We start from the raw sequence: 22,520 nt of genomic DNA on the forward strand, positions 1-22,520 counted from the left end.
AAGCCGATTCCATGCGCTCTGAGTGCAGCTCCTGCCATAGACAGAGCAGGGGCTGCCGGGAAAGCGCACGGAAGAAGTGACATGTCACTTCTTAGAACGCAGCGCTTCGGGCAGCAGCCGAAGTGCTCCGCCCTAATACGCCACGTGCGCACGGCCCCTGCACAATCTCCATAGACTGTGCAGGGGACGCAGGCAGTTACGCTGCGCTACAAAGAGCAGCGTAACTGCATGTATTTACGCACACGTGCGCACATAGCCTTAGCATGCAGTGTATTTTATTTGCAAAGCCCTTCCGTAACATACCCCACTTCATGCCTAGATCCTCCCGACCGATACGTCTGACAGGCCCCCCTCCATGACAGTATGACGATTTCTTCTAAGTGAACATAATCCATGAAATCTGATCGTAGCTTAAAGGGGTATTCCCAGCTCATATCTCTTGTGTGGGGCATTGCAGTACCATGAGGATGCAAACCATCATATAGTGAGTTAATTGCTAGTGGTTGTAACCATGGATAGCTAAGCTGCTACAAGGCCCTGCACACGAGCTAAGCCACACAGCTAATCAGGAGAACTATACTACATCTCTAAGGCTAAGATCGTACTTTGCGTCGCCCTACATGCGGTTCAGAACGTACGTTTTTGCCTTAATTGATTTAGCCAAAGTTGCCATTTAGCGCTAAAAACGCATGCGTATTTACCGCGTATTTGATGCGTTTTCAGCGCTTTTTACCTGCGTTTTCACCTGCGTTCTGATAGATGCGTTTTGAACATAAAGACACTGCTTAATAAAGTTTAAAGAGTCAAACTCAATGAAAAAATTGGAAAAAAAGAAACAAATCTAAAATTTTAATGCAAATTCATGGACTTATATTTACGTCTTTAAATTATAGCGGTAATATGAAATTTAATGGAAAAATAGCAATACATTAATAAATTTCCTAATTTTAATTGTCAGACTGTGTGTGTGTGTGTGTGTAAAGGGATGTATGAAATCATTATTTTGATGTGCAGAAACCATGCGTTTTTGAAGTCCAAAACGCATGTTTTCTGCACCAAAAAAGCAGGTAAAACGCAGGAATTTAGAAGATTCTTGGTTTTTGCCATTTCTCAGACTTCAATGTTAACAAAACGCACCCAAAATGGCAAAAACAATTGACATGCTGCTTCTTTGAACGCTGAGTTTTTGCCAAAATTATGCAAATTAAACGCTGCGTTTAGAAACGCAAAGTGCGGTCTAGAAATCCCCATTTTCGATTGACTATAATGGAAAACCAAAACGCATGCATTTTGGCATAAAAACGTTGCAGCTCAAAACGCTGCGGAAACGCAGGAAAAAACGCAAAGTGTGGTCTTAGCCTAAGTGGAGGTACTTGCTGCTGCTGCTACTACCACCACTATAAATCGGGATAGGATCTTAGCGATGGGAATACCCCCTTTAACATCTTCATGACCTCTGACATACATTTGCATGATAGTTCATGTCCCTGCCTTTGTTGTGGACTCCCTAACACGCTGAACCCACATCTTTCCCTCAACATGGCCGTTATGTGGCTTTAAACAAAACAAAAACCCACGGAAAATGGCAAGGTCATGAAGGGGTTAAGGTTGGACTACATGAACCAACTGGCAGCATGAAACAACCGCTGATCAGTAAATATTTATCAAACAGCGGTCATTTAATAGCCTGTTTATACCGGCAGACCGCGCTTAGATGATGAATGCTGCTCGAACCACAAGCAGCACACATCAGGCACTGGCAGTCTGACTTCAGCCATGTATCGGACTCTCGAATGCTGAGGTATTCCAGAGAAAAACATATTTGAAAAGCCGCCGGGGACCGAGCTGCACCGGAGACAAGTCGGATAGGCGGGTCCCTGGTAGCTTTATCCCGGCCGCTGTCCTGGAGTATAGGGAGAAGTCAGTCACTATCAGCAGGCGGGGAGAGGTCTGCCTAGCACAGGAGTCTCAAACTGGGCTGGGTGTATGGGCCGCATAGAGAAAAAAAAATTTGGGGGGGGGCACATTCTTTGAAGGACAAAGTGACATTTTTTATTAGCACCATATTTTTTTTTTTTTTTTTTTTTTAACACCCCTTTGATCACTGTTTTTAGTAACGTCCCCCGTACTGTAGTAATGTTCCCATCCTATAGTAATGTGCCCATCCTTGTTCCCATCCTATAGTAATGTGCCCATCCTTGTTCCCATCCTATAGTAATGTGCCCATCCTTGTTCCCATCCTATAGTAATGTGCCCATACTTGTTCCCATCCTATAGTAATGTGCCCATCCTTGTTCCCATCCTATAATAATGTGCCCATCCTAGTCCCCATCCTGTTGTAAAATGCAATATAATTGTAATATGTGCACATCCTGGTGCCTATCCATAGTAATGTCCCCATCCTGTAGTAATATGCCCATCCTTGTCCCAATTCAGTATTAATGTGCCCGCCAGAGTGAAGCAGCTGAGGTTATAGGAGTCTGTTGCTTCCCTATGATTTGCCGGCAGCTGCTATTAGTAATAGTTGTGCAGAGAGAACCGGACCCTGCACATGCAGAACCGGCAAAACGGTCATCTGTAATAAAGTGCTGATGGCTGCAGTTCCTGCACTGGCCGCAATCATCAAGGGAGGGGGGGAGAAAGGGCCTGAGGACTGCAAGAAACAAAGAGGGGCCGCGTGTTTGAGCCCTCTGGTCTAGTCTCTGATGTGCTAAGTCCCCAGAAGCTATAGATCTAGGTTTGTCTCTGAAATGTCACCAGGCTTTGAGCCAAACATAAATGGGTGAAATCATGAGGCCAGAGTCTGATATATGCTGACCGTAGATCGAGCAGCATGTATCCACTGACAGGTTCCCTTTAATGATGCCCACTGAATGATCAGAAATACATGGTTCAGTGCATATAGGCTGCCATTGTGCTTAGCAAGGCGTGTCCCCTGTACACAGAGCGATGTGCTGCAGAGAACAGTGATGTTTTGTGCTGCACAAGAGATCATTTCACCAGACTAGAGAGCGTTTTGCTTTGTTGAGTGATTGGCGGTTTCTTTCGTCTGCAATGAAACACTCATACAAACGCTTGCTCCGATGCTCGCAGTGTAAATTCACCCCTCTCCCCACTAAGAACACGTGTATGCTGGCTTGTGTGTGGGAATGAACGCACGGCTGACATAGCCAAGATCTATGTCAAGATTTACATTCATTTAAGTTAAGTAGAACAAAAGTCAGTATTTTGGATATTTTTACATTTATGTTATGAAAGTTCCTTTTGCTAATCCACTACATAAAGCAAGATTGGGTCATGTGGTGCCTACAAGCATTAAAGCCCTATAGGCACTGTGCCCTCCCCATACTACGTCTAAAAAGACTTGTCTCTAGGCCAAACTACCTTCTTAAAGGAAACCTGTCACCACATTTTTGGCGTATAAGCTGCAGCCACCTCCTCCAGGCCCTTATATACAGCATTCTAACATGCTGTATATAAGAGCCCAGGCCGCTGTGACAACATAAAAAACACTTTATAATACTTACCTAACGGTCGCGCGGTTGGCCATGTGGGCGTCTCCGTTGTCCAGTGCCGCCTCTTTCAGCTATCTTCGTCCTCTTTCTGAAGCCTGGGTGCATGACGCGGCTACGTCATACACACTCGCCGGTCCTGCGCAGGCGCACTACAATGCTTTGATCTGCCCTGCTCAGGACCTGAATGCCGGCGAGTGTGGATGACATCGAACACGTCATGCACCGCGGCTAGAGAAGGAAAACAAAGATGGCCAAAAGAGGCAGCGCTGGCACCGGAGACGCCCAATTGGCCATCGCACGACCGTCAGGTAAGTATTTTAAAGCGTTTTATGTTCTCACAGCGGTCTTGGCTCTTATATACAGCATGTTAGATTGCTGTATATAAGAGCCCGGTGGTGGTGGCCGCAGCTTAAAGGCCAAAAAAACAGTGACAGGTTCCCTTTAAAATGCACTGGAAGGTGCAACATTTTTTTCAATACTGATACTATATTTGTATGAAACTAAAAAGTTTCACAATGTGCTTATGGAGGTCCAAAGGCACTGTTGCAGTGCGAGTTACAAACTGTCCATGCATATGTATGGGTCCTTAGGTCTTAACTCCTCAAAGTCCTGTACATCATAATTCTGTTGTAAAGTCGCAAACTTTTATGCAACTCAAAGTGGTGCTAAAACTTGGCGACTTTAGGAGGTCTCACTCCTTTTTTGCCCAGCTCCAACAAAGTGTGTGGAGCTGCGGCTGGACGGGGGTTTGGTGACCACTGCTTGTCAAATTCAGGATGAACGGTGGCATTCACTATACCACTCAATAGTCCAGCAGGGACTGGGGTAAGATATGTAGCGATCCACACACGGATGCACGCACCCCTTGTCAGACGCTCCTGATTCAGTGAGAGGTGTGAGCCTCGCACTCTGCCTCCTCATCAAGACCGGAGTGAAGATCCACAACCTCGATGAATTGGCGTCTGTTTTCATGATTATGGAGACTTAATGCTAAAGGAAGAGAAAAAACACTCAACATATGCACTACCCTTTTTTATACATTGAGATAGGGAAAACGTTGCGAAAAACCAAGATCTGCATCATGTGCACAGGACTTCAGGATTCTCACACTTAGCTGGGATATGTTTTACCTTGTATATTCATTAAAATCCGCAAGGAAAAACGCATCAAAAAAAAAAAAAAAAAAATCATAAAAAAAAAAACCTGCAGCACGTGCACCATGACCGCCAATAACCAGAATAAAACAGAAAACATATGTAAACATAAGGACGCCAACAATGCGACGTAGTAACTATCTGCCCCATGCGCTAATCGTTTGCACGGATACATATATATAGACTTTTAGAAAGCAGATGTATTTTCACGTCTATTATACTGCAGGCGAAGAACATTACTAATGTATAGTATTTTTCATGGGGACCTGCTAAATCTACATTATAGAAATCAACATGTGCAAAGCCTTCCAGCACTAAAGGTGTTAACAAAAGCCCTTTGTTCTCAACCTCATTTGGCAACAGCATCATCAACATTCCCTGTATACAAAGCGGCGATGGAAATTCACCGGCTTATTTCTAGATCACAATTATAACAAGGAAGAGTCAATACTGCCGCTTGTGCTGCATTACTAATGTTTCCTGAAATAAAGGTCCTGGGAAACTATCCTGAAACTTGTTATTAAGCCTAGACGACGCAAAAAATGACAATACTCTACGACTCCTCGAAGGGTGGGAAAGCCAACCAAATCTGGGAGTCAGAATAGACCGGGAGTCAATGAATGGCGAAGCCTCCGGCAACAGGAGGCATATGCTGTATGATCACCGGCTACCTGCCTGGTGGGTCATTACAGGTAGGGTAACAGAACGCTACCGAAATACCGGCAAGAAAACAGCCCTTGTTACTCATAGCTATAGGTCAACTTTCAGCTTCTAAATTGCTCAGGAAAATTAAAGGGGTATTCCAATCCTGTACATTTAAGTCTTCCACAGGATATCCCATAGATGTCTGACCAGTGGTCCAACCACTGGGGCCACCATGTATTTCAAGATCGGGGATCTGTCTTGTGCTCCTGGGATGGAAAGATGTCTGAGCATGTGCTGCGCTATTCACATCGCAGTACTGCAGATCCGTACATACGGGGCCACCTCTCCATTAGATGAAGGCCCTGTGAACGTGCCATGAATGTCGAAGCTGGGATAACCCCGCTAATGAACGGTGGCTGCGTACTATTGGCTAACACGCAATGTTTACTGCACCATCTACACCCTGCCGATTTGACAAGAAGTGATTCTAATGAAGATATGGCTGCAAGTGCATCCGGAAAGCCGTGATCACAGCGCTGCCGAGTCTTCGAGTCTGGGCCGAGAAGGACGTCGCAGAATACCACGCCAATCAGTGGCTCCTAGAGATGCATTACTATAAGGCTGCGCTCACACAGGTGTATGTTCTCTTAGGCCCAGTGCCACGCTGCGTATTTTGACGCAGATTTTCAGAAATCTGCATGTCCACTGTGAAGCCAGCCAAGTCTATGAGAATTCAGAAGTGCTGTGCCCACATTGAGTATTTTTCCCTTGTGTATTTGGTGCAGAAAAAAAAATCTGTACCAAATACGCAAGGGAAAAATACTCAACGTGGGCACAGCACTTCTGAATTCTCAGACTTTGCTGGCTTCACAATGGACATGCAGATTTTGCTGCAAATTTCCAAAATACGCATCAAAACTACACAGCGTGAGCACTGGGCCTTCGGTGGCCCGGTTATGCTAGTGACACTCTGCTCAATCTCTGATCAGAGCGTGAGAAGACTCATTTACTGAGACCCGATTCTCTCACATGTACGGAGAAGATGGAGGACGTAAGGTAAATCAGACTGCACTGATGTCATACGAGTGCAGTCTGCTGTTTTGCAAGCACCCATAGACTTCAATGGATATGCTCCGCCTGATATACGCTGCCAATTGCTGCAGTCAGTGATTTTATTTTTTTTCCATGAGGACAAAAAAAAAACAAAGAAAAAAAAAAACTGTTTAGCACTGCTCCATAGTATTACATTGGGAGGAGCGCTATCAGAGAAAACATCAGATAACATGTCATCCGCTTGTGTGAGCGAACTCTAAGGCTACTTTCACACATCCGGTTTTTGCTCTGCGGTACAATACGGCGCTCTGCAGAAAAAACGCAACCGTTTTTTTTGCCGCCGGTTGCGGGTTTTTTTGCATAGACTTACATTAGTGCCGTATTGTGCCGCATGGGCTTGCGGTCAGTCCGGTTTTTGCCGCATGCGGCAGATTTAGCCGATGCCGCGGCCGGATGAAACGTTGCCTGCAACGTTTTTTGCTCCGGCAAAAAAACCACATTGCGCCGCATCCAGCCACTGCGGCGCATTTTTCAATGCATGCCTATGGACGCCGAATGCAGCGCGATGCGGAAAAAAAACGCATCCGGCCGCCGCATGCGGTTTCTTCCACTGCGCATGCTCAGTAGCATGCCGCAACCGGAAAAAAACGGACGGGCCGCATGTAAAAACGTATGCAAAGGATGCGGTGTTTTCGCCGCATCCATTGCATAGCTTGCACAGCCGGATTGAGCCGCAGTGCTCAAACTGGATGTGTGAAAGTAGCCTAATAAGAAGCCATACAGGCCACAGCTTAGACTTACAAGGGGCCTCCTGATTATAAGAGACATTTCCATCTACTCTGGAGGAAGAAACAGAGCACCGGATAATGGCAACTACTCAGTCACATAATATAACATAATATTTATAACATTTGATGACCAGTTTGTGGCCCTGTGCGCACTTACCGGATTTTCCCTCGGATTTCCTGCGGTTTTGCTGCATGTTTCACTGCAGAAACTGTTCATAACATCTCTGCAGTGAATCACCAGCAAAACCTATGGGAAAAAAAAATCCTGTGCGCACTGGGCGGAATTTGACAGCTGCATGTTTTGCTGCGGGATTCCCGCAGCAAAAACAATTGCATGTCACTTCTTTTCCGCACATCGCTGCGGGATTTCCCTACATTGACTCCAATGTAATTGTGAAATCCCGCAGGGAATAACGCAGGCAGCAAATTCTGTGCGGTTCATTGCGTTTTCCTGCGTTATTCCCTGCGGTATTTCGCGGTTTACCTGCGGTAATGTACATCGCTTGCCTGCGTTTTGCAGGTAAGTGATGTCATTATGACAGGAAGAGGAAGCCGTGCAGAGAGTAAACACACACACAGATCACAGACACACACACACAGACATCACAGACACAGAACACACATAAAAAGCAAACGGAAATATAGAAAACAAAACACGTGGGCTCCGCTGTATATTTACCGTCCAGCCGAGGTAAGCACACAGCGGCGGCCCGGTATTCTCGGGCTGGGGAAGGAGAGGGGCAGGGTTAATGTCCCCTGCCTCACTCCCCCTCCCGCAGCCGAGAATATCAGCCGCAGCTGCCCCGGGACTGTCGCATCCATTATGCGGCAGTACCGGAGTGTCCCCGGCTCTTCTTGTCGCCGTGATGCAGTGGCAATCAAGGTAATGTAAGGAGTTAATGGCGGCGGATCACCGCCATTAACTCCATGCTTGATCATGGCAGCGTCTATGTGACAGCTGACATGATCAAACCGTAAGTGAAGTGAAAAAAACAGACACAGAAAAATCCTTTATTTTAAATAAAACACAAATAAGTCTCGTTCACCCGTTTATTAACCCCTCCCGAAACAAAGCTCCGACGTAATCCACAGCTCAGGCGTAATCCACAGCTCCGGTGTCCTGCGATGCTTACATCCAGCCGCAACTGACACAGACACTGCTGAATGCAGCCTCGCAGCGAGACAGCAGAGGTAACCACAGGGCATTTCCCACGGCCGGTAATGTGAACTCACTACCGACCGTGAGAAATGCAGAGTGTGCTCACAGGGACTGTATCTATCCCTCTGTCTATCTATCTATTCTTCTATCTATTCTTCGGTCTATCTCAGAATGAAATGACTTTTTTTTTTTCTTCAGTGTGCTTTATTGCATTGAATGCAATAAAGCACATGTACCAACCCGCACGCGGCAAAACCGCAAACAATACCGCGGTAAAACCGCGGCAAACCAAATGCGGTTTTCGGGTGCGGTTTGCCGCGTTTTTTTACCGAGAGTGCGGTAATCTTTGAATACCTGCGGAATTTTCTTGAGAAAATACCATTTTCCAGTGCGCACAGGGCCTGTAACAGTAATCACTGTAAATAAACCACGAGCACGTCCGAGGGCCCACCTACCACCGTACTTAGTCACACCACCACTTACACTCAGCACCAGGTTGTAAAAGCCACTAACCAGTCTGGACTTATAGGAGTCGTCCCACAAATAAAATTCATTTTACGCAATAGATCTTGGTATGAAAAATAGTTCTACAACTGGATGTCTTTATAAAAAATAAAAAATAAAAAAAAAAACACGTCCCTTTGCTGAGATAAGCTTATATAGATGTGTGTGTCCCTGCTGTGTACTGTGTAATGGCCGTGTCTGACCGTACAGGGACATGGTCTGATCATACCACATTTCCTGGGCTGTGGAGGACGTTAAAGGGAACCTGTCATCAGAAATTTGGCTTTCAACCTAAATGTTTCCCCCTCTGCAGCTCCTGGGCTGCATTCTAGCAAGGTTTCTATACTTTTTGTGCCCCCTTTTAAAACAAAATAAATACTTTTATAAAACTGTACCTTTCGGTTTGAAAATCTTGTAAATCGTCCATAGGGGCGGGCCGTGTGGCGTCCATTGCTGTATCTTACGCCGTCCCCCATGCTCCAAATAATCCCTCAGGAAGCCGCCCACTGCGCCCAAGGTCCCGTGCACGCCGGGACACCTAGTGACGTGGTCGCAGGCATGAGAGTATGGGTGGCGCTTTGATTGCATCGCAAGTGCCCGCCCATACTCTCGTGCCCGCCCTTTCCCCACTGCCTCCAGCGTTCTGCGCCGGCCCGACGTCACCTCCTTCCCATCGTACCCTGTAGCAGGAAATAGATGGGAGGAGCGGAGCAGGCCACTACAGGAGAAGCGGAGAGGATCTGAGCGATGTACAGAGGGGAGAGTGCGCCGAGAGTATGGGCGCGCACTTGCGATGTAATCACAGCGCCGCCCATACTCTCGTGCGTGCGACCACGTCACCAGGTGTCCTGGCGTGCACGGGACCTCGGACACAGTGGGCGGCGTCCTGAGGGATGATTTGGAGCATGGGGGCGGCGTAAGGGACAGCAACGGACACCACACGGCCCGCCCCCATGGACGATTTACAAGATTTTCAAACCGAAAAGGTACAGTTTTATAAAGTATTTATTTTGGTTTAAAAGGGGGCACAAAAAGTATAGAAACCTTACTAGAATGCAGCCCAGAAGCTGCAGAGGGGGAAACTTAGGTTGAAAGCCAAATTTCTGATGACAGGTTCCCTTTAAAGAGTTTAGAAACACTACAGCACGGGATCGAAGTTGCTTTATTCTTTGTGGTAAAACAATTTCTTGGTTGCATAAAAAACACAGATAAAAGGTTTTACCTCACAAGAAGAATCAGTTATGATCCCCTGCTACAATGTTTGTATACTTTTGCTTCCCTCCCTGCCCAGGAGCTGTGGTATGCTCAGACCATGTCTCTGTACGGGCAGACACGGCCATTATACAGTAGACAGCAGGGACACATACAGTGGGTATGGAAAGTATTCAGACCCCTTTCAATTTTTCACTGTTTCATTGCAGCCATTTGGTAAATTCAAAAAAAGTTCCCTTTTTTCATATTAATGTACACTCTGCACACCATCTTGACAGAAAAAAAAACAGAAATGTAGAAATTTTTGCAAATTTTTTAAACAAGAAAAACTGAAATATCACATGGTCATAAGTATTCAGACCCTTTGCTCACACACTCATATTTAAGTCACATACTGTCCATTTCCTTGTGATCCTCCTTGAGATGGTTCTACTCCTTCATTGGAATCCAGCTGTGTTTCATTAAAGTGATAGGACTTGATTTGGAAAGGCAGATATAAGGCCTCACAGCTCACAGTGCATATCAAATGACAATCATGAGGTCAAAGGAACTACCCAAGGAGCTCAGACACAGAATTGTGGCAAGGCACAGATCTGGCCAAGGTTACAAAATAATTTCTCCAGTACTCAAGGTTCCCAAGAGCACAGTGACCTCCATAATCCTTACATGGAAGACGTTTGGGACCACCAGAACTCTTCTTATACCTGGCTGTCCAGCCAAACTGAGCAATTGTGGGAGAAGAGCCTTGGTGAGAGGTAAAGAAGAACCTCAAGATCACGGTGGCTGAGCTCCAGAGATGCAGTAGGGAGATGGGATAAAGTTGCACAACGTCAACTAGCACTGCAGCTGCAGGGACAGGATGACTGGTTGCAATTGAAGGAAAGATGAATGCGACCAAGTACAGAGATATCCCAGAAGAAAACTCCTTCCAACAAGACAATGACTAAGCAAGTAAAATAACAAAAGGAATGGCTTCAGAACAACTCTGTGACCATTCTTGACTGGCCCAGCCAGAGCCCTGACCTGAACCCAATTGAGCATCTCTGGAGAGACCTGAAAATGGCTGTCCACCAACGTTCACCATCCAACCTGCCGAAACTGGAGAGTATCTGTAAGGAAGAATGGCAGAGGATCCCCAGATCCAGGTGTGAAAAACTTGTTGCATCATTTCCAAGAAGACTCATGGCTGTACTAGCTCAAAAGGGTGCTTCTACTCAATACTGAGCAAAGGGTTTGAATACTTATGACCATGTGATATTTCAGTTTTTCTTGTTTAATAAATTTGCAAAAAAATCTCCATTTGTTTTTTTTCTGTCAAGATGGGGTGCAGAGTGTACATTAATAAGGAAAAAAAATGAACTTTTTTGAATCTACCAAATCGCTGTAGTGAAACAAAGAGTGAAAAATGTAAAGGGGTCTGGATACTTTCCGTACCCACTGTACTGGCATTTACCATTACACAGACCTATACAGCCACAGGTTAGACCAGAGACGACCATATGGCTAGAATGTGAATTTGGAGCGGCGCTATGTGCCCTACAGCCAAGATGACTGTTCGCTGTAGACACTAACGGGGATTATCTCAGCACAGGAACATTTTTTTTTAAACACATCCAATTGTGGAACTATTATTCCAAGATATATTGATTAAAATTAACTTTGTTTGTGGGAAATCTCTTGCAATATAGTCTAAAATATTCAAATACTCTGAGCAAACATAACATGATATACCAACAAAGGCATCTCAGATAACCTGGACCTGGGTGATGTACACAAGCCTAGATTTACCGCACAGTTGTTCAAATGCTCCCTTAGGGCATGTGGATTCATGGAGGAAGAGAACTCAGCTCCACTAGTTCTGGACCATCCATAAACTAAATGTGTGAACATCCCGTGTGATACACGCTTTACTCTAAAACGTCAATGCACAGTAAGCGGCTTGCATGAGATCATGAAGCTGCTCAGCAGGAAGACTGCTGTCAGGCACAGTCAGACTCCACAGACAAGGAAGACAGGATTTATTACCATTTATACCTTACGGATCAATGAATATACAGAGCTGATTAAAAGAGGTTGTCCCTTACGTTTACATTGATGGCCTATCCTTAGGGCGGCTTTGCACGTTGCGACATCGCACGTGCGATGTCGATAGGGTCAAATCGAAAGTGACGCACATCTGGCGTCACTTGCAATGTCATAGTGTGTAAAACCTTTTTGATACGATGAACGAGCGCAAAAGCGTCGTTATCGTATCATAGGTGTATTCTCCGACATTTCCATAATGCCGGTGCTGCGACAGGTACGATGTTGTTCCTCGCTCCTGCGGCAGCACACATCGCTGTGTATGAAGCCGCAGGAGCGAGGAACATCACCTTACCTGCGTCCCGGCTGTTATGAGAAGGAAGGAGGTGGGCGGGATGTGTACATCCTGCTCATCTCCGCCCCTCCGCTGCTATTGGCCGCCTGCCATGTGACGCCACACGGCCCGCCACTTTAGTAAGAAGGCGGATCGCAGGCCAGAGCGACGTCGCAAGACATGCGAGTGCATGTGAAGCTGGCGTAGCGACAATGTTCGCTACGCCAGCTATCACAAGATATCGCACGTACGACGGGGACTATCGCACTCGACATCGCCGCATCGGCTTGCAATGTCGCAACGTGCAAAGCCCGCCTTAGAATAGGTCAACAATTTCAAATCGGCCGGGGTCTGACACCCTGCACACCCGCCGATCAGCTGTCCTCTGTGCCGCTGGCGGCAGCTGGAAATGCTCAGTTCCAGCGCTGCTCCATCTTCTGATAGTGGCTACGGTCAAGTACTGCACATCCACCTCCTATTCAGATCAATAGGAGGTAGATGTGCAGTACCCTGCTGAGGCCACTATCAGAAGACTGAGCAGTTCTGGATATGAGCATTTCCGACTGCCTGCTGCCGCCACAGAGGACGGCTGATCAGTGGGGGTGCGGGGTATCAGACCCCGGCCGATCTGAAATTGATAACCTATCCTAAGGATAGGCCATCAATGTAAAAAGTAGTGGACAACTCCTTTAAGCACCATGTACACAGTATATAAAGTGTTGATGACCCTTCATCCCATAGCCCTAGTGCTCATGTGATCGCTGAGTACAGGGACAAAGCATGAGCTGCCAGATCCTAGGAGACTGAACCTGCCCTGCTATGCAGTCAGGAGGCTGCATTTACCCTGTAACTGGGGCCAATATACCAGCCCCAGTTGTAGGTGAAATCAGCAATAAAAAGAATATATTAATATGTTACAGTCTCTCTTCAAAAAAATAAATAAAATAAAGTTATGCATACACACACTTTTACGGAAAGGGGAATGCAATTTCTGTAATTAAAATTTGAATATTCAAATAGTCCAGTCTTGAATGGTTAATTGGCACAATACACTGTCCAGTGAGCTTTGCACAACTGATGTGTTTTAGACACTTTTTCCTATTTACCTAAAAAGGGACATGGTCTAAAGTGATTTAGCTCATCGTGGTTTAACAATTCATGGTCCGAGTACAGACTGGCCATGGGTCTCATGTCCTGACCTCAATAGTCTCATAGGCATATATGGGGCAATTTAATTCAGGTCTGGAGATCCACAGCTAGTCTGAACAGTGGCCTATACTCGAACCATGAAAGTTGGGTACATGAAGCCGGCCTTTGCGTCAAAAATGTTGGCACAACTCTCTGAACCAATATTAACCAACTAAGGTTGAATTCACCGGTCCAAGTTCCACTATCCATGTAAAGACTAGAATGCACAAAACAGGCACAGATCTTCTAACCCAAACTGCCTCATATGCCTAAGAGCATCCAGATGATGGAACATAGACTGCTTTTACCACAGAGAGTACCGCATTAAAGCATACCATTAGGGTATATGGCAAGAAGAAATTTTTCCTGACACATACCACTGATATATGCTACTGTATAGCCAAACAGCAATATGCAATACAATCATTTTAATGGGCGATAAAGCACAGTATTTTATTTAGTAGCACTTAGAATCACTGGTCTACCACGCTAAAAATTCTAACAGGGGGAGGGGATAACTATGAATATATTATCTGCTCCAGTGCAACTGTCACTCAACCAGCAGCTATTATAAACTTTACTTCTTTGGATTTCCAAACCTAAACATCTGAGCTGCCCACTACAGGTATGTATAGAATCAGCCTGATACTGCCAGTATAGCACTGGATTTAGCTTATATACGAAAATCCTGGTGATTGGTTCCCTTTAAAAGGGTTATTCCCATCTCCAAGATCATATCCCAATATGCAGTAGTTGCAATATTTATTATTAATAATAGCAAATACCTCCAATTAGAAATGTAGTACAGTGGAACCTCTCTTAACGAGAATTTCACTTAACAAGCAAAGGTTTCTGTAAATTTGTAATTCGGTTTACGAGAAAGGTTGCTGTACGAGCAAAATACTCACCGCACACACTTCCGGTTCCGTACATCCACCGCGCTCTGACCCGCTCTTGCAGTCCACACAAGCACACACACAAGCACACACACAAGCACACACACAAGCACACACAGTATTATGCTCACCTTACCTTCCGTTCCACCGAGGGCCTCCTGGGTCTTGTAGTTCGCCGATGCATCATGACGAGGGAGGAATCCTTTCGGCGAACTACAAGACCCAGGAGGCCGGCGATGGAACAGAAGGTAAGGTGAGCATAATATGTGTACCTTCAGTTCCATCGCCGGCCTCCTGGTTCCTGTAGTTTGCTGCTCCACGCTGTGTATCGGTAACCATCGCGACGAGGGAGAACTTCCGCTGTCAGATGCTACTCAAAACAGCACGCTGACCAATCAGAGGCTCCTGCCTTTGACTTCAGCGCTCTGGGTGCGGAAGTTCCTCCCTCATCGTCATGGTTACCCGATACACAGCCCGTACTGGTGAACAGCAAGTCCCAGGAGACCGGCGATGGAACGGAAGGTAAGGTGAGCATATGTGCATGTTTGTGTGTGTCTGGAATGGCACAATAGGGGACCAGGATGGGGTATTTAACAAGTTGTGGAACGAATTGTCTGCATTGCAATGATTTCCTATGGGAAATCTTGCTTTGCTGAACGAGTAACTTGGTTACCAAGCACAGTCCCAGAACAGATTCTTCTCGTTAACCAAGGTTCCACTGTATAATTCTTCTGTTTCACTATGTCACTTACCTCATGTGCAGAGCATTGCAGGACCGTAGGTATCCATGGTTATGACCACGCATATAGTCACAGTTAGTTGCTAGTGGTCGTAACCATGGATACCTACGGTCCAGCAATGCCCTGCACATGAGGTAAGTGACAGTGAATCAGAAAAACTATACAGTGGAACCTTGGTTTACGAGAAGAATCCGTTCTGGGAGTGTGCTTGTAAACCAAGTTACTCGTCTAGCAAAGCAAAATTTCCCATAGGAAATAATGCAAACTCAATTCTTTCCACAACTTGTGCAATGTCCCATCTTTGTCCCGGGTAACCATCGCGACTGATGTTAGAGTGCTGATGTCAAAGGCAGGAGCAGCTTGCCTCTGATTGGCCAGCGCGCTGCCTTTGAGTAGCGGCTGACAGCGGAAGTTCCTCCATCGACGCGATGGTTACCCGATACACATCCTGTACTGGCGAACTACAAGAACCAGGAGGCCGGCGATGGAACGGAAGATAAGGTGAGAATAATGTGTGTGTGTTTGTGCGGAGTGCAAGAGCGGGTCAGAGTGCGGTTAAACTATGGAACCGGAAGTGTGTGCGGTGAGTATTTACTCGTACAGCAAAGCTTGCTCGTAAACTGAGTTACAAATTTACAGCAAGCTTTGCTCATATAGCGAAATGCTCACAAACCAGCTTACTCGTAAACCGAGGTTCCACTGAACTACATCTCTAATTGGAGATATTTGCTATTATTACACCTAATACATATTAGGACAGGATCTTGGAAATAGCAATAACGCTTTAAGTTGTTATAGCCATTAATAATTACTTGCCATTGTATTTTTGGGGCCAAAAAGTGAAAGACGGGGACCCATACCACTCAAGATGCTGTGGCTTCCCTCGATTGTGGCGTCTAAAACGTTACGGGTTAGTACTAGTGATGAGCGAACACTACCATGCTCAGGTGCTCAGCACTCATAAGCAGTTGGACACTCAAAGGTGCTCGACTCGTGTACCCAGTATAATGGAACTCAATGGGAAACTCAAGCATTTTTCTAAAAGATCTTCCCGAAGAATACTCAAGTTCACCATTGACTCATTATACTTGGTACACAAGCCGAGCGCGTCTGAATGTCCGACTGCTGGTTACGGCTACCCGAGAATGGTAGTGCTCACTCATCACTAGGTAGCACGACACCTGCTGATAGCTCCGGCTTTGCTGCTGAGCCGATACCATCACCAGCCATCCATGTTACAGCTGAAACTCCTCACACGCTGTTCTCAATATGTACACAGATGTTGAGAAGGCGTTAATACATGCATTTTGTGGTATTTTGGGGGGAGGGGTTCCTCCTAGTACCCTTACTAAAGAAAGAACTGCACAAAAAAAATAAAAAAAAAAAAAAACACACAACATGTGCTGAGCGCACACTAATGGTGGCCTGGGGTCCCCTAGCTTTCTCGGAGGCTACCAATCAAGAGCTGAATAGAATCTGACAAAAGAGAAGAACAGAAATGACTTATAAACAGGGTTGTGAGACACAAATTATGATCTGTCGAAAACTTTGCAAATTGCAGTAATAACTTTTTCTAAAAATGTAGCACTTTCATTTCTCTGCCACATCCTATTCAGTAGGGATCCATGCAGGTGTAACACAACAGTTGGCACACAGACTCCATTTTTGTGCATTTGGCTCAGTACCCTTCCGCAGTGGTAAATCTTGGTAAAGGCGACTAATTCGTCTCTACAGAACAAGTTACAGAAAGTAGCTTAAAACCACAACACCTTACAGGAAGAAGTCGGTCTGTAACGCAGAGGACCTACATACGAGAAGTTTTATTTCCTGTCGTTGGTATTTGGCATGAAATCGTATAGGCCACATTTACACAGGCAGTTTTTGATGCAGTTTTGATGTAGTGTTTCTGACCACAAGCCAGGAGGTGTAGATCCAAAGAGAAGGAAACCTATGAAGAAAGAACTGCACCAAAAGTGAGCGATCTCCTGCGCCTTAACCAAGACTTTACAACAATGTGCTGCGAGAATACACTGAACTCTTCACCCCGCTGTAGCCGGTAATATAAATATGACAGCGCCGGCTTTAATGCGTCGTGATGAGCAGGTCTGGGAACATGATGACAAATCTCCTGTGCTTGCTAATAAAATAGTGAATACCTGTGATCATTTCCAATCTGAAAGCCAATCCAGACTAGGAAGACCACAGTAAACTCTCAATGAGCTGACATTAATTCCAGACAATGTCAAATAAAACTAAAGCCGGTTACATGCGAGTCTTAAGAATCACGGTCTGCCAAGAAGCCGAGTGACTGAAGCCACCGGGTCTGCACTTCTGTGCTGAGGTTGGGTGGGAGCACAGGAAAATGCATACAACACGAAGGGAAACTATGACATTCAGATCCCACCACGTGAATAATACAGGATGCCTGTTATGTGTCAAGGACAATAGTCCCAACATCTTACAGGCCTAAGACAAATTCTACAATGGGAAGCAAAGACGGGAAACTGACTTCACTGGAATATTTCATGAGACAATAGAATACAATGATGCCACTCTCACCTTTCATCTTCTCCATCAACCAGAGGTGTTGTCAGGGGTAAAGACTTCAAAGGAAGTAAAGATCCAGCGCCTTGAAGACCACTAGTATCCAAAGAGGACCCTTCCAGGACATGCGGTAGGCCCACCATTGAGTGCTCCATCAAACGCCTTGCATCCTCAATCTGGCTTGCCACCGACTGAATAAGAGATGGTGCCAAGAACTGACCAGCACTACCAACCATCTGAAGAGCCACATTTTGTGCAATGGGCACACTTGCAATAACTGGACCATGATTTCCACTTTGGACCAAATTTCCATTTTGAGGTGTTGGAAGTTGAGGAACAGTAGGTGGTAGGCCCAGGGTGGTAGCTGCAGGTGATATTCCAGTAGGTACACTTGTCCCCAGCTGTTGAACGACTGGCACATTGGTAGCTGCAGGTAAAGGACTGACGGCAGGTACTTGCGAAGTGGTCATTCCCTGTACAGCAGCGGGTTCCATAAGTTGGGTTGGAGGTTTTGTGGGGAGTAAAGGATTCTGAGGTGCAATCATTACAGATGGTGGATGAGTAGAAGCGCCAACTGGTATCCCCTGTGTGGGTGGTAGTACCGTCTGCGAAGGAGCTGGAACACTTTGCTGCATAACAGATGGTGAAGTTAGACTGGTAGATACCTGGTGCACAGGAGCTTGCAGATTTCCTTGTTGGGCAACACCTACAACTTGACCACCAGTTGCCGGTATGGTGGACTGGGCATGTATCACAGGCTGGGTTGGAGCTACACAGGTTGGTGGTGCTTGTGCTGATACAGATTGAAGCTGCGCCTGCAATACTTGTGCTTGGACAACAGGTACTGATGCTGTGGTACTACCCGCTCCAGCTGATGCAGACGGTACAGGAGTTACTCCTGTCTGAAGAATTTGGGGGTGCTGTATGTATTCGGGTAAAGTCCCTGGTACAGAACTTTGATTTGTTGGCATGACATGCCCAGTAGTCATCTGAGTTGGAGCAGTTTGTGGATGTGCATATTGTATCGTTGGAGGCTGTTGTTGAACAGTCGGTATATTTTGTAAGGGTTGTGCCGGTTGAGAATATGGCAACTGCGGTGGGATCATGGTAGACACTGCTGGCGGTTGATGCCCTATAGAAGATGGGACACCAAGTATGTTAACAGCAGCTGGCTGTACACCAACAGGGGCATTCATAGCAGCTGGTGCAACCTGTCCTAATTGTTTCTGCGGAGAATAAGTGGCATCTTGTGAATGTATCTGTAACTGTGCAAGCTGAGGCTGGGAAACACTCTGTGGTATATTCGAAGGTGGGACATTCTGGGCGAGAGGGTTGCTAAAGTCCATCTGCTGGGGTCCCAGTGCTTGAAATCCTTGCATTGCAGGTGCCCCGATTTCTCCACTTCCGACACTTTCTGTGTAGTGACTCAGAGTGCTGATATTGCTGCTCACTGAGCTCCCACTGGTGCTCTCCCGCTCAGACGTCATCTCAAGTGGGTTTTGTTTAACGCTCTCCACTGCTTTGTTGACCACAGCTCCTTCTGAAGCAGCTGCTGCATTTTCTTTGTCATAGAACTCCATACAAGTCCATCTGCCCTTCCTGAACGGTTCCGAACTAGAGTCCAACTTCACAACTCTAAACCTAGAGGTGGCAGCAGCTGATGGTGCCGCCTGCTGCTGCCCTGCGGCTGGCGCTGTGGCTAGTCCTACAGGGGCACTAGGAGCACTGCTAGGTATACTAGGTACAGCAATATTTCCATTGCCAGAAGAACCTAAATGAGGATTAACATTTCCAGAGACAGCACTGACATTACTAGTACTCGTCACACTGGCGGAGCTAACATTTACACTAGTGGGCACAGGGGCCACCATGCTGCTTACATTTTGGATGTTAACATTGTGTGTAGTGCCACTACCTGTTGCAGGACTGACACCTGCACTAACAGGCCCACTTGCCTTACGCACGATGGGGGGCATAGTCCCCACAGCTGGCGCTGCAGAAGAAGCAGGTGCTGTGGCATCTGTAGATCCTTGAGAAGCCAATTTCACAGATGTGGGATTGTGAGACGTTGCAGACACAGAGGCACTGGATAAGCCATGATGGGCAGGCATCGGAAGTCCATGATGGTGGTGATGAAGATGGTGCACGTTCCCATTTATCATGATATTCTGGACATTAGCAGGTAAATGTTGATGAAGATGCGGTTGATTTGGAGACACGGCACCAGGAGTTTCAGCTTCTTGAAAGTTATTCAAGGTCTCCTCGGAGGAGCTCCTCTCTGGGCCGCCGAGATCTGTAGCCCTGGACAAGGACACATCCAGGATTTCAGAAGACGACAGGTCTTCCGTGTGGGACTCGTCCAGGTCGTCGTAGCTCTCAGTGTCCTCCGCTATGCTGTTATTCGAGCTCATGCTGGCTGAAATCTGAGCAGGGGTGACACTGGTAATCTGAAAGCCACTTTTCTTTTTAATCTGTGCCCCAGACTGTACCAGGGGCTGTGCCATCAAGTTCAGGGTTTGGGGAGGATGCTGCTGAGGTCCAGGTGAGGAGGAGGAGGCAGGAGGAGGGGGCTGCACCAGCAGAGACTGGTACTCATCAGAGGCCAGGATGTGCCCACTGCCCCCAGGGCCACCTGTTATGCTCACAGCTGAGGGGCTCGCACTGGTCCCACTGCCCCTTCTGGGGAGGTCTGCCGGCTGCGCCATCTTCCTGGCTGCCAGATCTGCAGATGGATCGGGCTGGTGCATGCTGATTCTCCTCCTCTCAGCCCACCCACCTTCACTCCCCGAGCTGGGACCCCCGCTGGATGGAGCCGGGCAGATGCTGCGGACAATGCACGGATGTGGGGCCGCAGGCTCGGTGCTGGCACGGCGCCTCCTGTGCCAGCGATCAGCACGCTCCGGCCAATGACAGCGCGCTCCTCGGGGAGGGCAGAGCGGCTCGGTGCCCGGGATCCGGGGCCACAAGGCAGGTGCGGTCACTCTGCTGCCGGGAGGCGAGGATGACGAGGATGCGGTGTGCGGAGATGGCCGGGACGATGCAGCCGGTGGCCGCGGCCATCACTGACAGTCATCAGCACGGCTCCGGGCCCATCCTCCTCACAGATAAACAGCCGAGTCCGAGTAACGCTGTGGACAATCCGGGTCAGCGGCGGCGAGGAGGCCGGGGCTCATGGACTCCTGTGCCTGGCTCTGTCCCCCGTGACTCTGCCTTTCTTTCCTCTCGCAGTCTCTGGGCTCCGGCTCCCTGTTACACGGCGCCTGTGCCTCCCTCCCCCTTCCTTAATCTTACACGGTATTGGAGGACAGCGGCTGCCAGCCGGGGAAGCTGCTCACTGAGGGGCGGGGAATCGGGAAAAATGGCCGCCACACATGCGCACTGCGACCTTAGCGGAGCTGTAGCAAGACGGCCGGCCTGCAGGGGGAGGGATAGAGCCGAGCATGACGCAGCGGGCTCGCCCGAAGCCGTACGGAAATGAACGAACGCAGGGCGAGGGTTTCGGGAGCGCTCGGGCTCTCGGAGCGGTGACGTCAGTGCGGGAGTCATGCAGACGTGTCCTGCTTGTTGAATGTCGGGCAGTGAGACATAGCCCATTGTGCAATGGCCGGGACACGTGGAGGAGGCTCCCCGGGGAGCAGGGACCACCAGTGTCATCTGCCCCGTCACAGTGTGATGTCAGTGGGAAAGCGAGGTGTCTGCCATCTCCAGTATACAGAGGAGGACACAACTCCTCAGCCCAGTACAATACAATGTGCAGACCAACAAGCAGGAGATCATTGTATTGTTGGAAGGTCCATGACACCCAAACTGCAGCTTCCTATAGAAAGCATGAGGTTTTCCCATAGGATTCCCTGGTAATCAGGGCCGGACTGGGACTAAAATTCAGCCCTGGCATTTGGGGGTACACAGGTGAGACACCCTGACCTATCAGGTCGTCACAGGGTATTGTGCAGTCTGCCCGGTATCCACCTCCTTGGTTACGGGTCCCTGACCTTTTGGTGTTGCTAATGTGCTGCCCCGTGCCAGCAGCCACCGCTGCTCGGATCCAGACCTCCTAAGGGGGGTGGCTCGAGGGTCTCTGGAATCGGGGGTCTCGCGGGCACGCCGAATAAACGGGGGGACGTAGTTGTACAGCCTTGACTGTATTAAGTTCGTGACGCCACCCACGGGGTGTGGTGAGGTGGGACACCACCGCTGATGTTATGGGGCACTCAGGGGAGATGTAGTGGCAGCTGGATGTTAACCCCTCCGTGGGTATGGATGGTTACCCCGGGGCCCGGTGTCTTTGTGCAGGGTATAGCAACAACAGGGGAACGTTTTTGTTACAGTAAATGAACCACACGAGTCACTTGGTAAACCAAAGGTGCTGGTGGCTGGCCGCCGCGGCCGGTTGCATTCAGGTTCCTCCCACTCAGGCTGGTGATATCTGTCCTTTTCCTCTGCACTGACTTTGTGTATGGTGTACTGCCTGGTCTGGAACTCAGGAGTCCGCTCCCGGCTGAATGTGGCCTAAGGAGCCGTGCCCGCAGACGCTGGCCCGTGGGATCTTTGGGCCCTGGTGGTGACCTCTTATCCCTATCGATGGGCTGTTGTCTTCTATGAGGGACTTTGGGTGGGACAGGACCTCTAGTCCTGGCCTCAATCAGTTAATTAACCAGGCCACTGGTTTCCGGTCCTGGCTTCAGGGTCCGAGTACCCCCCTTTGTGCTCCGGTTTCCGGGTCGGTATCCCGTGTTGGTACTGGTTGGCTACAACCCTATCCCGGT

At 47.7% G+C, this 22,520-nt stretch overlaps 1 protein-coding gene across 1 annotated transcript in view; it reads right to left on the reverse strand.

The window, feature by feature from the left end:
* TSC22D1 (TSC22 domain family member 1) overlaps nucleotides 1-21,064 on the reverse strand; it is a 127,793-nt gene extending 106,729 nt beyond the window's left edge. The window contains exon 1 of the mRNA XM_075336873.1: nucleotides 17,770-21,064. Coding sequence (XP_075192988.1) covers nucleotides 17,770-20,501 — 2,732 coding nt within the window. The 5' untranslated portion in view covers nucleotides 20,502-21,064. The remainder of the gene's footprint in view (nucleotides 1-17,769) is intronic.
* Between the last annotated feature and the right edge of the window lie 1,456 nt (nucleotides 21,065-22,520).

This window comes from Anomaloglossus baeobatrachus, chromosome 2 (assembly GCF_048569485.1).
Source record: "Anomaloglossus baeobatrachus isolate aAnoBae1 chromosome 2, aAnoBae1.hap1, whole genome shotgun sequence".
Lineage (NCBI taxonomy): Eukaryota > Metazoa > Chordata > Amphibia > Anura > Aromobatidae > Anomaloglossus > Anomaloglossus baeobatrachus.